Source organism: Macaca fascicularis, chromosome 20 (assembly GCF_037993035.2).
Source record: "Macaca fascicularis isolate 582-1 chromosome 20, T2T-MFA8v1.1".
NCBI classification, from domain to species: domain Eukaryota; kingdom Metazoa; phylum Chordata; class Mammalia; order Primates; family Cercopithecidae; genus Macaca; species Macaca fascicularis.
Window position 1 is genome coordinate 70,536,077 of NC_088394.1, and position 14,674 is coordinate 70,550,750.

At 53.4% G+C, this 14,674-nt stretch overlaps 1 protein-coding gene across 1 annotated transcript in view; it reads right to left on the minus strand.

The window, feature by feature from the left end:
• FA2H (fatty acid 2-hydroxylase) overlaps window positions 1-14,674 on the minus strand; it is a 63,194-nt gene that overhangs the window by 10,728 nt on the left and 37,792 nt on the right. Inside the window, exons 3-4 of the mRNA XM_045383077.3 lie at window positions 3,545-3,687; window positions 2,519-2,625 (exon numbers count right to left, since the gene is read on the minus strand). Of these exons, the coding sequence (XP_045239012.1) occupies window positions 2,519-2,625; window positions 3,545-3,687 (250 nt within the window). The remainder of the gene's footprint in view (window positions 1-2,518; window positions 2,626-3,544; window positions 3,688-14,674) is intronic.

Here is a 14,674-nt window from a genome sequence, read left to right on the forward strand (position 1 = left end):
ACCCTGCTTCCAGGGAAGCTCTGATACCTCTGGGGTCCTTCAGGTCACTTCGGTGAAGTGCAGAGAGCACAGGCATTAAATTTGCAGACCTGGATTCAAATCCTGGCTCGGCACCACCCAGGTGTTACAGTTTTCTCAGGGAAACACCCTACCCATGTTGTAGTTAGGATGGAGGTAACAGAATATCTGATTATATGATGAGTATATATGTCGTATTATATAATAACATTAACATTATATTTTCTTTTCTTTTCCTTTTTTTTTTTTTTTTTTTTTTTTGAGGCAGAATCTCACTCTGTCAGCCAGGCTGGGATGCAGGGGCATGATCTTGGTTCACTGCAACCTCTGCCTCCCGGGTTCAAACGATTCTCCTGCCTCAGCCTCCTGAGTAGCTGGGACTACAGGCATGCACCACCATGCCCAGCTAATTTTTGTATTTTTAGTAGAGACTGGGTTTCACCATGTTGGCCAGGCTTGTTTCAAACTCCTGACCTCAGGTGATCCACCCGCCTAGGTCTCCCAAAGTGCTGAGATTATAGGCGTGAGCTACCGTGCCCGGCCTTAGCTCTCTTATTGGTAAGGAAAGGACTGGACACACAGGAGCACTCTGGCACAGACTCAGGTCCTGGCCTCTGTCGGGCCCTGCACACCACCCCACCAGAGGCCTGCCTGCCCCTCCTCTCCGGGATGCTGCTCGCTCTAACATGCTCTCAGAAGCTGCTCTGGAGCCATCCTGAGTATGCAGCACTGCCCCCTCTCCCCTGTCCTCCCGGCTTTTGAAAGCATTTTCACGTGCGCATCTAGGAATGTCAGCCTTGAACTGGTGTCTTCGTTCAGCTTCCACTGCTTCTTGGCACCCTGACTCTTCTGTATTGATTCCAGCGTGTCCTTTGTCTAGCAGCTGCACTGGGACCCCGCCGAGCCTCTCCTTGCCTTGCTTTGTGAGCTCTTATTTTCTCTGCCTGCGGCTTGTGCCTTGCATGACAAGCTGGGGGCTGAAGGAGGCACGTGGAGACATATCTCTCATGCCCCCGTCCCTGGCGTCGTGGTCACAGGCTTACTAACCCTCTACACTGGACCTTTATAAGACAGGCACATTTTAGCTCTCTGCCGAGGCCGTGTGGCTGACAGAGCCGTCAAATCATCCTCCTTGCCTCACAGGAAAGTCCTCTCCTATAGGTCAAGCCTCTGCCCGCCCCCTCACCCCAGCATCACCCCTGTCTGCCCATCCGGCCGGAGCTGGTACTGAGTGGCATCTCTGGAGGAATCCGGCAGAGGGACCTGGGCCAAAGCTTCAGCGTCCCCTTCCCCCTCCGGCTGCCAGCCCTGGCGGCCCTGCCACTGTTTGTGATTGTTAGGGGAGTGTTGGGCAGACAGTGGGTGATTCAGCGAGCAGGACTTCTGAGCAACAAGCCCTGTGCTGTGCCTGAGCTATTCAGCGTGGGCAGAACAGGACAACCATGGCTCGAGAGATGCCCGCAGTAACCCTCGGTGACCAGGGGCAGCTCTGGGCTGGATCTGGGGGAACTTTCTGCAACTTGCTCAGCCTTGACTCAGGTGGATAAAAGAAGCTCCTGGTGCCATGACCGCGGCCCCTCTCATCTCAACCATTCAGGCACTTGACTTGCGGACTGCGGGGAAAAGAGGTGCCCCTGGCAGAGTGAGGGCAGCTCAGGAAGCTCATAGCCAGGACAGACAGACCACAGGGCAGGTGGCATGTACCTGGAGGCCCAAGGTAGGCAAGGTGCTTGCCAGGCTGGCTGTCCCAGTGGCCATACCTAAACCCACAGTCATCCTGAAAGACCCAGCTAGAAGCTGGGGTGCACCTGGTATCCACATCCTAGCCACATGACCTTCACCTACTCCCTTGATATATCTGAGGCTCCATTTCCTCAGTTCTAAAAAGGGATAATGACAGGACCCTTCTTATGGGGCTGCTGGGAGGGGTAAATGAGGCAGTCCTGGGAGAGCACATGGCCCTGCACATGGCAAGTGTCCCATAGAGGTTAGTGCGCTGTTACTCCCAGTCTGGGGGTCCGCTGCCTGAACCTTTGCCTTGGACACACTCTAGGACACTCTCAGATCTTTCTCTCCCAAGTTCTCTGCTAATCTGTGCTCGGTTCACAGGCCAGTCTGAGTCTAGCTCTCAGCTGTGTCACCTGACAAAGTGATTTCATTTAGTTTCTTAGCAAAGAATCCCAGATCATGCATTTTTTGGTGTGACACTCAATGAGAAGCACTCTTTGTCTCCCTCTTTTTTTTTTTTATTTCTATGCCACCTGATGATTCCATTTAGTTTTTGCTGATGTGTTTTTGGGTTTTGTATCCATTTGTGGGGGTAGATGGGAGTCTGACAAAATTCTTCTTTGGAAGACTATTTCTACAGAGAGGCTTCACCAAAAAATGTCTGTGATGTGGTTTGGGGTTCTATGCTCTCAGAAACTCTGGGCTAGGGAAAGCACTGAGGTCTCCTTCCTTTAGGATCCTCAGGGCAAGTCAGGAAAGAACCTGGCATTACCTGTTGTAAATGACGTGAAGAGTCGGACGTTCCCCTGGGCAAAGGTTCGGTAGTAGGACCAGCTGAGGTACAGCACCAGGGGCACCCAGATGATGGGGACACTGTACCTGTAGGAAGGCCGTCAGGGTGAGAGAGATACACATACAGGAGCTTGACAGGGTCCAGCTTTCTTTTTTTTTTTTTTTTTTGAGATGGAGTTTCACTCTTGTGGCCCAGGCTGGAGTGCAATGGCGTGATCTTGGCTCACTGCAACCTCTGCCTCCTGGGTTCAAGTGATTCTCCTGCCTCAGCCTCCCAAGTAGCCGGGATTACAGGAATGTGCCACCACACCCAGCTAATTTTGTATTTTTAGTAGAGATGGGGTTTCACCATGTTGTCAGGCTGGTCTCGAACTCCAGACCTCAGGTGATCCACCCGCCTTGGCCTCCCAAAGTGATGGGATTACAGGCGTGAGACACTGTGCCTGGCAGGGTCCAGCTTTCTTAGAGAAATATAACTCAACTGGAGGGGGGACAAGATGACAGCAAAGCATATGCAGAATGCCTATGGAGACCTGGGGTCAAAGGGACACTGGTACAGGGAGTGGGGAAGAGAAAAGAGGAGAGAGGCTGTGAGTCCATCTGCCTCCTGTCTCTGAGATGAATTATTGGCAGAAAAGAACTGTGTCCCCAGCGCTACTGACTCTATGCAAATACACAGACGCTGACCTCTTGTGGCAGAGGAGCTAATTGCAGGCAAAATTGTTTCCATGTGCACTAGGGGCAAGAAACTCCTCTTAAGAGTCTGGAATAGACCAGGAGTGACATTCAACGTAGTTTCTGGCTACATGTTGGGTTGTGACCCACCCAGTGGGCAAAACGATGCATAGGGATGAATTATTCCCATCGTGTGTTCCTCCCTCCCTGAGAGCTTTACAGCATAGACCTGGGCTCTAGGGAGGGACCCAATTGCCCCTTCCCTTTCCATATCTGATTGGCACAATCAGAAGAGAAGGGAAGCCTGCCACAGGCTCAGGGAAGAGCTCACCAGACAGTCTTAGAGAGGCCCTCAATGAGGTCTGAGTGGAAGAGGCGGATGGGCCTGGTCACCGGCTGGTGAACCCACTCATCGTACTTCTCTCCCAAGTGGCCCACCTGCCACAGGAGAGGCTTTTGCCAGTCCACCAGGTCCTGCAAGAGATGAAGCCAAGTGGACATTTGATATTCACGTCTTCCCATATTCCTTCTCTAATTTCCTCGTTACAGCATCCCAATCCCCTGCTCCTACCTCCGCTCATGTGATCTGTGTGGGACCACCCACCCTCCTGCTTCAGTGATCAAGAACTGACCAAGTTGCTCATCCCAGCCCCCAGCCACAGCAATAGGATCCAGTAAAGGTTTACGACCTAAGCTGGTGTGATGAGGCATCAGACACTCCCTCTTTCTGTTGGGCGTGCTAAATCGGCAGGGCATGAGCCTGGATTTACTAGCAGAGCCTGCCTGAAGACACCACCAGAACAGAAGATGGCCAAACCAAGAGCTAGAGAGACAGAATCCCAGTGATGATATCTGAGCATCCAGATTCAGCCACATCTGAAGTTTAAAGTCTTGCTCAGGACTCTTGAGGTACAGGAGGCAACACATTTTGTATCAGGAATGAAGTGGGCTCTTTTCCCAGGCTTTCTTCTTGGTGTTGGCCTGGGTAATTAATTCATTCAATCATTTATTCAGCAATTTATTTAATATTTTATATATATTTAAATGCTAGGTGCTGGGAAGAATCAACAGGAATGAAAGAGGCTAACCTTGTTTCATGTAGCTTAGTGCTTAGACTCTGAAGTCAGGCCTGAGTACAAATCCATTTGCCATTTACTGTGTGACTTTAGGAAAATCACTTAACTTCCTTGAGCCTCAGTTTCCCCAGCTATAAAATGGAAGTAATTGTTGGTTGCAGTAGCTCATGCCTGTAAACTCTGCATTTTGGAAGGCTGAGCCAGGATAACTGCTTGAGGCCAGTAGTTCGAGACCAGCCTGGGCAATATTTTGAGACTCCATCTCTACAAAAATAAAAAAATAATAACGGTACCTGCATTAAGTGCTCAGTGAGATGTGGCATGCCAAGTAAGGATAGTTTAGTAGAGACACAAAGCAGGCTGAGATCCAGAGGCAGAATGGCTGGCACAAATGCCTGGGTCAGGGTAGGCGAGGAGGGCTTTGCAGAGGACCTGGGGTTTGGGGTGGAGTTCACCAACACAGAGGATTTGACAAGGGGGAGAGAGGAAGGGATGGCGGGGAGTGTGGGCACAGATGTAAAGTTGAATATGGTTGTGGCCTTTCTGGCACCTTAATAGTGCTCTGTGGGCAGCAGGAGGAAAGCTGCTGAAGGCTCAGAGGATGGAACACCCTGTACCACACCCAGGAGTTGCTTATTCTCCAGGCCTGTTGTCTCCAAGGCAAGGATGTACACCTACCCCATTGGTACTCACAGGTTAATCCCCAGAGGCAGGGAGAAAATATTAACCACCCTATTTCTATTTCTATTATTTCTATTTATTTGTGTTTGTAATATATTTATCTCTTTTTTCTTTTTCTTTCTTTCTTTTCTTTTCTTTTTTTTTTTTGAGACAGAGTCTCGCTCTGTCGCCAGGCTGGAGTGCAGTGGCATAATCTCGGCTCACTGCAACCTCCGCCTCCCACGTTCAAGTGATTCTCCTGCCTCAGCCTCCCGAGCAGCTGGGACTACAGGCATGTGCCACCACGCCTAACTGATTTTTGTATTTTTAGTAGAGACGGGGTTTCATCATGTTGGCCAGGATGGTCTCGATCTTTTTTTTTTTTGAGACGGAGTCTTACTCTGTCGCCAGGCTGGAGTGCAGTGGCGCGATCTCAGCTCACTGTAACCTCTGCCTCCCGGGTTCAAGTGATTCCCCTGCCTCAGCCTCCCCAGTAGCTAGGATTACAGGCACATGCCACCTCACCCAGCTAATTTTTTGTATTTTAGTAGAGACGGGGTTTCACCATGTTGGCCAAGATAGTCTCGATCTCCTGACCCTCGCGATCCGACCGCCTTGGCCTCCCAAAGTGCTGGGATTACAGACGTGAGCCACCATGCCTGGCCTCTTTTTTGTTTTATTAAGAGGTGGGTCTTGCTATGTTGCTCAGGCTGGACTTGAACTCCTGGGCTCAAGCGATCCTCCTGCCTCAGCCTCTTGGGTAGCTTAGAGTGTGTGTCACTACGCAGGCTTTATCTCACCTTTACACGGCATTTGAATGTTTTCTAACACACGGAATATGAGAGTACGTTAACACATACAAATACTTTAGAAATAATTTAAATGGACACATAATGGAGAGTGTGTGCAGAAAGTGTTACTCATAGGCACGCAAGCTCAGAAAAGTTTGCAGGTTTCAGCTCCAGGCAAGGGGAAGCGGTTGGGGATTTCTGACAAGCCAGTGCTAGGTTAATCTGGACCGAATCCAGTAAAGAACAGTGGACCTGGAGTGAGGGGAACTCCATTAAAGCCTGGCTGTGCCTTTGGCCAGTTGTGAGATCCTGGACATGCATCTTTTCCTCTCGGGGCCCCTCGGTGCCCTCATCTGTGATGCTGGTGGGCCCCAGTCCACCACCCACAATCGGACTGAGGATGAGGGTGCCGCGGTGGATGCCCAGCCAATCTTCGGCTTGGAGAGTCAGGCAGTCACTGCAGGTGGGAAGTGAGGGAACGATAGGCAGGGAGAGGAAGGGAGAGGAGCAAGGGCTGCACGTGGAAGAGCTTGCAAGCCTGGATGAAACAGCCATCAGTGATTCCAGAAACCCGCCTTCCCCTCACCCTGGCTGCAATCTCATCCTTGTACAGGCCTCTCCACCAAAGCCTGCAGCCCCAGGGGGTCTTCCAGGAACCAGCCCTCACGGGCCCCCAGCTCCTCTGGAGGTGGAGCTAGTCTTGCCATCACAGCCTGGGAGCAGGGGTGTGGGGGTCCCGGGAGCAAGCAGGCAAGGCCACTGGGTTTCTCTCTGTGCCTGTGACCAGGATGAAAGGCCCAAAGAAAGCTGTGGCTTCTGCCATGTGAACTTGGCAGGTCCCAGGTACTGGCTGCCTTCCTGTGGCAGGGGTGGGGGTTGGGAGGTTCACTTCCTGCTTCTCAGGCTGGAAGACAATCCAAGTCAGCCTGGAGCCATCCCGCCCTGGCACTAACAAATCAAGCAATCATCTAAACTGCACCTAGTCGCTGCTCCCTTCCTGACCCCAGTCTCCTTGACCTCAGCCCTGGAGTCTAGCAGCAAGTGGGGTCACTGGAAATGTGCTGTCTCATTCCCTCCTGCCCTCTGCCCTAGGTCTCTAAACACACACACACCCCCCGCACCACCACAACCGCTACCACCACTACCAGGAAAAAGAACTGGAGGAACCAGCTGGTGGCCTGTGTGTACACCTTATCTTGCGGCAGTCTGCAGAGCCCCACCTTAGAAGAAGTTGGACCAGGTTCACGGCGAGAATGCGAGGCTTTGTCCCAGCTGCAGTAGCACTCAGAGCTAATCCCCATGGAGCCCTGCTTATGTGTCAAGCATGGTTCTAAACACCCGACACAGGTTCAGTCACTTGATCCTCGCTATACCCCTAACTAGGTGGGTATTCTAACTATTGTCATTTTGCAGATGGGGAAACTGAGGCTGAGTAATCTGCCCAAGATTGCCCACTTATGTCTCCTTGATGAGTTGGCCCCTTTACCACTGGGAAAGAGCCATCTCGGTCCCTGGAAATACTCCTTGTCCTGAAGTCTGCTTGGGTAGTAATAGAATCACGTTCGTTTCCTGAAGCTTGGTGTGCACAGGATCCATGTTTTCCCATACTTTTCCTTTCAACCTGTGTATGCCTTTACATTTAAGGTGCATCTCTTGCAGACAGAATATAGTTGGATCTTCTTCTTTAATCTAGTCAGACAATCTCTGCCATTTTTTTTTTTTTTTTTTTGAGAAGGAGTTTCACTATTTTTGCTTAGGCCAAGATGGCAATGGTGCCATCTCGGCTCACTGCAACCTCTCCCTCCCGGGTTTAAGCAATTCTCCCTGCCTCAGCCTCTGAGTAGCTGGGATTACAGGCACCTGCCACCATGTCTGGCTATTTCTTTTTTCTTTTCTTTTTTTTGTATTTTTAGTAGAGATGGGATTTCACCGTGTTGGCCAGGATAGCCCTGAACTCCTGACCTCAGGTGATCCTACCTGCCTCGGCCTCCCAAAGTGCTGGTATTACAGGCATGAGCCACCACACCTGGCCATCTCTGCCTTTTAATTGAAGCACTAAATCTATTTACATTTAATGTTGGCGTAGCTCTACTCTGGTTTTCTTTTCTCATTCTTTCCTTCTTTTTTTTTTTTTTTTTTTTTTTGAGACAGGGCTTGCTCTGTCACCCAGGCTGGAGTGCAGTGGCACGATCTTGGCTCACTACAGCCTTGACCTCTGGAGATCAAATATTCCTCCCGCCTCAGCCTTCCGAGTAGCTAGGATTACAGGTGGGCACCCCCATACCTGGCTGCTATTTTCTATTTGTCTCCTCTGTTCTTCCTTTGTCTTGTTTGAATGAAATATTTTACAATATTCCATACTATCTCCTCTATTGACCTTTCAGCTATGCTTTCGGTATTTTCCTTGCAGTTGTTGCTCTAAAGAGAATAATATACATCTGTAACTTACGACCATCTCTCTCAAATGAATCCCCTGGTCCTTTCCTTTTCTGAGACAGGAGCTTGCTCTGTTGCCCAAGTGAGAGTGTGGTGGCATGGCTATGGCTCACTGCAGCATCAACTTCCTAAGCTCAAGCGATCCTCCCACCTCAGATTCCCGAGTAGCTGGGACTACACGCTCACACCACCATGCCCAGCTAATTTTTTTTTTTTTTTTTTTAGAGACGAAGTATCACTATGTTGCATAGGCTGGTCTCGAATTCCTGGGCTCAAGGACTCAATTGATCCTCCTGCCTCAGCCTCCCAAAATGCTGGGCTTATAAGCATGAGCCACTGTGCCTGGCCAGCGCCCCTGGTTTTTCTATGTCCCACTTTTGCATGCTACACATGACAGAGCCTGCTATCCTGTGATTCAGTGTGCACTTTACACAGACGGAGCCATCTTGAACTATGATCTTTTCCAGCTATAGTACAGGGATATGGCCAGGGGGTCCCTCTCTCAGTCTAGCAGTGGTTTGGGCAAATTTTAATCTATTGATCCATTTTGTCTTTATTTTGTGAAGCAAGTAGAAAATGGCATAGGATTCTTTTCCTTTCTTTTTTCTTTTCTTTTTTTTTTTTTTTTTTGAGATCGAGTCTCACTCTGTCACCCAGGCTGGAGTGGAGTGGCATGATCTCGACTCACTGCAACCTCTGCTTCCCCGGTTGAAGTGATTCTCCTGTCTCAGTCTCCTGAGTAGCTGGGACTACAGGTGTGTATCACCACACCTGGCTAATTGTTTTTGTATTTTTAGTAGAGATGGGGTTTCACCATGTTGGCTAGTTTGGTCTTGAACTCCTGGCTTCAGGTGATCTTGCCTCGGCCTCCCAAAGTGCTGGGATTACAGGTGTGAGCCACTGTGCCCAGCCGAAAATGGCATAGGATTCATACGTTGAATTCAGTTGAACCACAAGAAGAAATGTCTAGGTAAGGGACTTCAGCCTAGCTCTCACACCTGGATGTACAGGAAACAGAACAAAAGCACAGAGCTGGTGTGGAAACCGGAGCTAGACCGTGGAAGATGCGTTTACAGGTGTGGTGGGAACAGCCCCAGCACAGGGGTCTGTCGTTTGATTGACTTGATTTCAGTTACTCCCTGGGTAGACACAAGCACTGCCACCTGCACACATGGTGGACTTGTGCTCGAGAGTCAGCCCCAAGCTGCCTCTTGCCTGTCTGGGGCCGTGGAGGGCCTCACACCCGAGCTCTGTATCTAGTCTATGCTGTGTCTCCACAAGGAAGCCCTCCTGGGTGCCCAGGGAAGGTGCGCACTTCACTCTGGGGCTGAAGGACCACCCTGAAGGAATCCCAGGAAGGCCTCGCTCTCCCTTCTGTGAACACTCCCCTCAGTCATCAAAGGCCAACACCTGTAGTTCTACGACTGGGGCCTCAGTCCCGCTATTCCAGGCGAAGCCCCATGAACCTTCCAGAGAAGCTGAGAAATTCAGGCCCGCCAACCCTCGACCCAATTTATAGATCAGGATATTGAGGCCTGAGAGGTCAAGTGACTTTTGAGATAGGATTGGTTGGGCCTGAAGTGGAGGCCTCCCTCCCCCTTCCCCCAGCTTGTAGCAACCTCCATACAGTTTCCCAAGAGCTGGGACTGGCACCCTGTGCACTTGACCTTGATTTAGGTGGTACATGCACTGATAGGGTGTCCTTTCTTAATCGTCTTCCAGTCCTGAGCACTGAAGGAGAAAGGCTCAGCTGGGTGCTGAGAGGTTGGAGACCTCTCACGTGCTGGTTGTTTTCAACATGGCAGCTGGCGGGACCTGGTTTTGAGAAGGGAAGACAACAGAAGATGACAGCTTGGGATCCAATGAGATGGGAAGCGATGCAAGACACATTCCACTTCCTGCTCTGCCTGACCAAACCATTGCCTTCGCTCATCGTCGTGGGGGTGGGCAGTGCCGCTGACACTGAGCAACTATCCCGCCTCCCGCCTGCCCCCACTCACCGCATTCGCCACCTTGGGGAGAAGCAGATTCTGGGCACACCATTCCCCAGGAAAGCATCCTGTGCCACCTGGCCCTGTGCAGCCTGGGAGGAGGGGTCCTGGGGAGGGGGATCCCGGAGGAAAGCAGGGAAGCCCCCTCCTGCCTGGGCACCACACCTTCCGCCCACCCTTTCTACCTGACCAAAGACCCCTCCTACTCCTGCCACATCAGTGGGTCTCTTCCTTCCGGCTCGTTCCCAGTCCTGGCCCCATTTACTCCTTTCTTCCCAAGGCTTGGGGGACAGAGGGAAGGCATGGGCACAGGTTTACGGGCTGTGTTCGTAGCTGGGGTGGGGAGAAGGGGAGATCACGCCACTGATGACGCCTCCACTTCCCAGGCATCTGGGGGCTCCCATGGCTCCCCCTACAGTAACAAGTCCCCTTTTACAGCAGTGGAACTGGACGCCAGAGAGGCATGTCCAGCACTCGGGGCTGCCCAGAGGAAGCTGGCCTGCATGGGCAACAGCATAGTTATGCCCGAAACTGCTCTGGAATGAGCAGCTCATTGGGGTGGAGGGATTTTTTGGTGATTCAAAGACCCGACCAATGGGCCGGGGCCCAGGAAGCGATGCAAGGGAGAGTGGATTTGGCCAAAGCACCTTGTGCCAACTGCGTGGGGTCCATGCCCCACCCCCCAGCCTGCTCTGTTCCCGCCTTAGAGAGACGGGGACGGCCTCTCCCAGGCTATGCCAGGAATGCGGCCCGCAGCAGCATGGGCAGGGGGAAAGGGCAGCCTGCTGCCCAGAAGGTGGGCGGAAGGGCGATGTGCCCGGGTAGGAGGGGGCCTTCCCCGTTTTCCTCCTCTCCATCCCCAGGACCCCTCCTCCGGGCAGCACAGGGCCAGGTGGCATAGGACGCTTTCTTGGGGAACGGTGTGCCCAGAATCTGCTTCTCCCCAAGGTGGCAAAGGTGGTGAGCGGGAGTAGGCGGTGGGTGGGGTAGCTGCTCAGGGTCAGCAGCACCGCCCACTTCCACAGCGATAAGCTAAGGCAATTGTTTGAAGAAATGTCCACCCAAACTCAGGGCACATCGCGGAGGGCAGCTTTCTGAGCAGAGAGGTGGAGGACGTGCTTCCAGACAGCCGGGGCCGCGGGAGGGGAGGGGGGCCAGTTTTCTGCAGCCCGGTCGCCGGTCCGCCGGAGCTCAGGCCTCACATCCCTATCCTTCATGAGCCTTAATTCTGGGAGTTGGGGCCGATGATGACCTCCCTTGACAGATGAGAAGACAGGGTCAGATGTTCGGCTGCACGTGCTGTGGCAGGGCCTGGACGTGAGTGCCCCACTCACAGCCCAGGCTCGGCCAGGAGGCCTCCTGCCAGCCAGATCGGGACCCACGGCTGTGACTTCCTCGGCACAGAGGCTGTGGGGAAGCCCAGCAGCGCTCAGTGGGGGCAGCAAGGTGGGGCTTTTGGTGGCGTTGCCGGAGTGACTGCAGGCCCGTCCTGTGCGGTCTAACTGGGACAAGCTCGAGTCCACAGAGGTGGACTTGAGGTTCCGGATCACCTGCCTCCTCCCTCTGAGCCCTGTGACCCTCCCGTGACCCAGGGGATGTGAGGACAGGGAGGTGGCCTCAGGCTCATCCCACGAGGAATCAGGCAGTGGAGAGTGGACAGGGAGCAAAAATGCCAGAGCCGCAGGCAGAAAGGAAACACAGCTTGAGCGCTGGCAGAAAGCAGGCACGACCCTGCCCTTAGGGCTGAAGAGGAGTGAAGGGGGCCTGCCCGGGGCTCCGCCCCAAAACCAGGTAGGGTGGTCTTCCCTTGCAGCACACTTTCTGGTATCTCTTAGTACCTTCCACCAGATCCTCCAGATAATCCCACTCAATAATAAGATGCAGGGTTGCAATCCCAGCACCTCGGGAGGCCAAGGTGGGAGGATCACTGAGTCTGCGAGTTTGAGACCAGCCTGGGCAACATAGCGAGACCCTATCTCTACAAAAAAATTTAAGAAAATTAGCCAGGCATGGTGGTATGCACCTGTAGTCCCAGCTACTTAGGAAGCTGAGGTGGGAGGATGGCTTGAGCCTGGGAGGATGGCTTGAGCCTAGGAGGTTGAGGCTGCAGTGAGCTACAATCTTGCCACTGTACTCCAGCCTGGGTGACAGAGTAAGACCCTGTCTCTAAAAAAATTAAAAAGATAGAGGGAAGAGCTTTCTCCATCATACTGGAACACCACGTGGCATCTCTTGCCACCCAGCCTGCCCTGTCTGTGCCCTCCTAGGGTGTCCTCTAAGACCACAGAAGCAGAAGGCAGTGCCCAGCCCACCTGCCTGCTTTCTGCCTTGGGGTATTTTTTGAGCACCACTGAGCTCCTCTGTAGAGGGGCCAGGAGCTCTGGGCAAGAAGGCAGGCAGAGAGGAGACTTAGGGACCCTGAGCCCTGTAATGACAGTCTTGGGATGGCCCTTTGGATGTTGGGCCCTCCAGACCCCTACTCTGGCAGGGAGGGATTATAGAGAGAAAGGAGGCCCAAGGGCGCCCAAGGCGACTAGGCAGGCAGGGTGCCTGGAGGAGAGCCAGGCCAGTGCCCACAGTGCCGAGCCTGGTCCCCCTGTGACTGATCTGGGGGTCCTAAACAGGTAAAACACTATGGCCAATATCAATAGCCTTGCCAGGCCCTGGGGACCCTGGTGTCAGGGTGGTGTGTGTTATGCTGGGCAAGGGGCAGGGACAGGGAGTTTGGGCAGCTGACTACTGACACGCCTGCTGGATGGGTCTATCTGTCCCTTGAGGGAAGAGGGTGATCAGACCCATTGGCCAGCCCCAGAGGCTGGAAGGAAGCCGGTTATGCCAGCATCTGGCTTAGCCTGAGGAAGGATGGGGAAGAGGATGTGGCTGGCTTGGGAGACACCACTGGTATCTGCTCAGCTTCCCCCCCCCCCGCCACACCCTCTCCTACTCACGGGTCTTGGGGTCTTATTCATGGTCAGCTGTCAGGGTGGGAAGGTTCTACTACCTTGTGGAGGGGAGGGGCTGCTATCTGGGCTGCTAGTGTGCCCAGAGGTGACTTTGGGCGGGAGATGTAAGCTCTTCCTCATCAGTTAAATGAGGATAATTATAATCCTTATCCCTCGTGCTATCAGCAGGATTAAAGCAGATAACCGATAACACATTTAAAGCGGCTGGCACACAGTGAGGGCTCAGTACAAGGGGTGTGGATTCAGGGCTAACTCCGCTGCTGAGTGTCTGGGCAGGGAACTTCTGCAACCCCCTCAAATCACACCTGTTCTCTACGCTTCCCCAAAGGGAGGCTGGTCCCCAGGGCAGAAAGGGTGGAGAGTGCTCCCAAGGGAGGGCTCCGAAAAAGACATGGCGAAGTGGCAAAGGAGGCTGCTGGACCAGGGGGACAGGTGTGCCCAGGAGCTGAGAGTGGTGGGCAGCTCTGGCCACCTCACCTGGCTGTGTTCTAGAAACGGGGAGGGACGTGGAGGGTGAGAATCCACAGCCTGGCTTCCTGTCCCATAAGGAAGCCTGGGTCCTGCCTGGCTGGGTGACTGAAGGGATGATTTAGAAACTGTTCTGGTAAAATTCCACACAGAGCCCGAAAGTCAGACGATCCCTCACCTCTGAGCAGGGAGGGGCTCCAGGGTTTGCTTCCTGGCTCTTCTCGCTGTCTTTTCAGATCCTTCTAACTCTGCCCTGGCGCCATGGCCTAAGGTCCCCTCACTCTTCCCAGCATGGCCCACTCTGTCCCCACCTTCTAGGGCCAGGGAAACTGGATCCTGGGAGACCAGCACTCCAGTCTTCGGCAGCAAGCACAGTACCGAGCTTGGAGGGTAAGCCAGAAGGGTTAACACCGGCAAGCCCCTCTGCCCCAGGAGCAGGTGTGCAAATCCACCCCAGACCTGGGACCCTCGGCTGAGACAGAGCTGCCGCCTACACGGCCTCTCTCCCAGCTCTTCCATGTCCCGACCCAAAGACCCACTCCAGCACCCCCTGCCGGGGTCAGCAACAGATGGGGGGCTCAGGTTGGAGCGCTGGTGGCTCCCCCCGCCTCTCTGTTCCCACTAACAGAGCTGGGATTGCCCGTGAGGTGAACGAGAGAGCAGCAGCACCCTTTTTTGGAAAGTCAAAAGTTAAAAGAAAAGAAAAAAGCAGAAAAGCACCCTCCACACTCGTGGGAAGCCCCGCTCCTTGTGCTGATTTTCTGGGGTGCTAAGGGGGGTTCCCATGCACACCCGGGGGGGTGGGGGGCTCCATCCAGAGTAGGCCTCCACATCCTCCTGGGCCCAGCCCTCATCCTGCTGTCTCAGCCCAGGGACACAGGAGGAAGGGGAGGAAGAGTGAGTGTGTGGAGAGAGAGAATGAGAGAGAGGTGGGGAAGGTGAGTCAGGCTGCCTGGACGGCTGGCCCAGAGCCAAGCAGGGAGCAGGCCATGGGGGAGGAGGGGCCCCTTGTCCTCTTGGGTGTGGTCGTGGTGACAGAACAGGTGATGGTGGCACAGCCCAGGTTAATCCTCCCC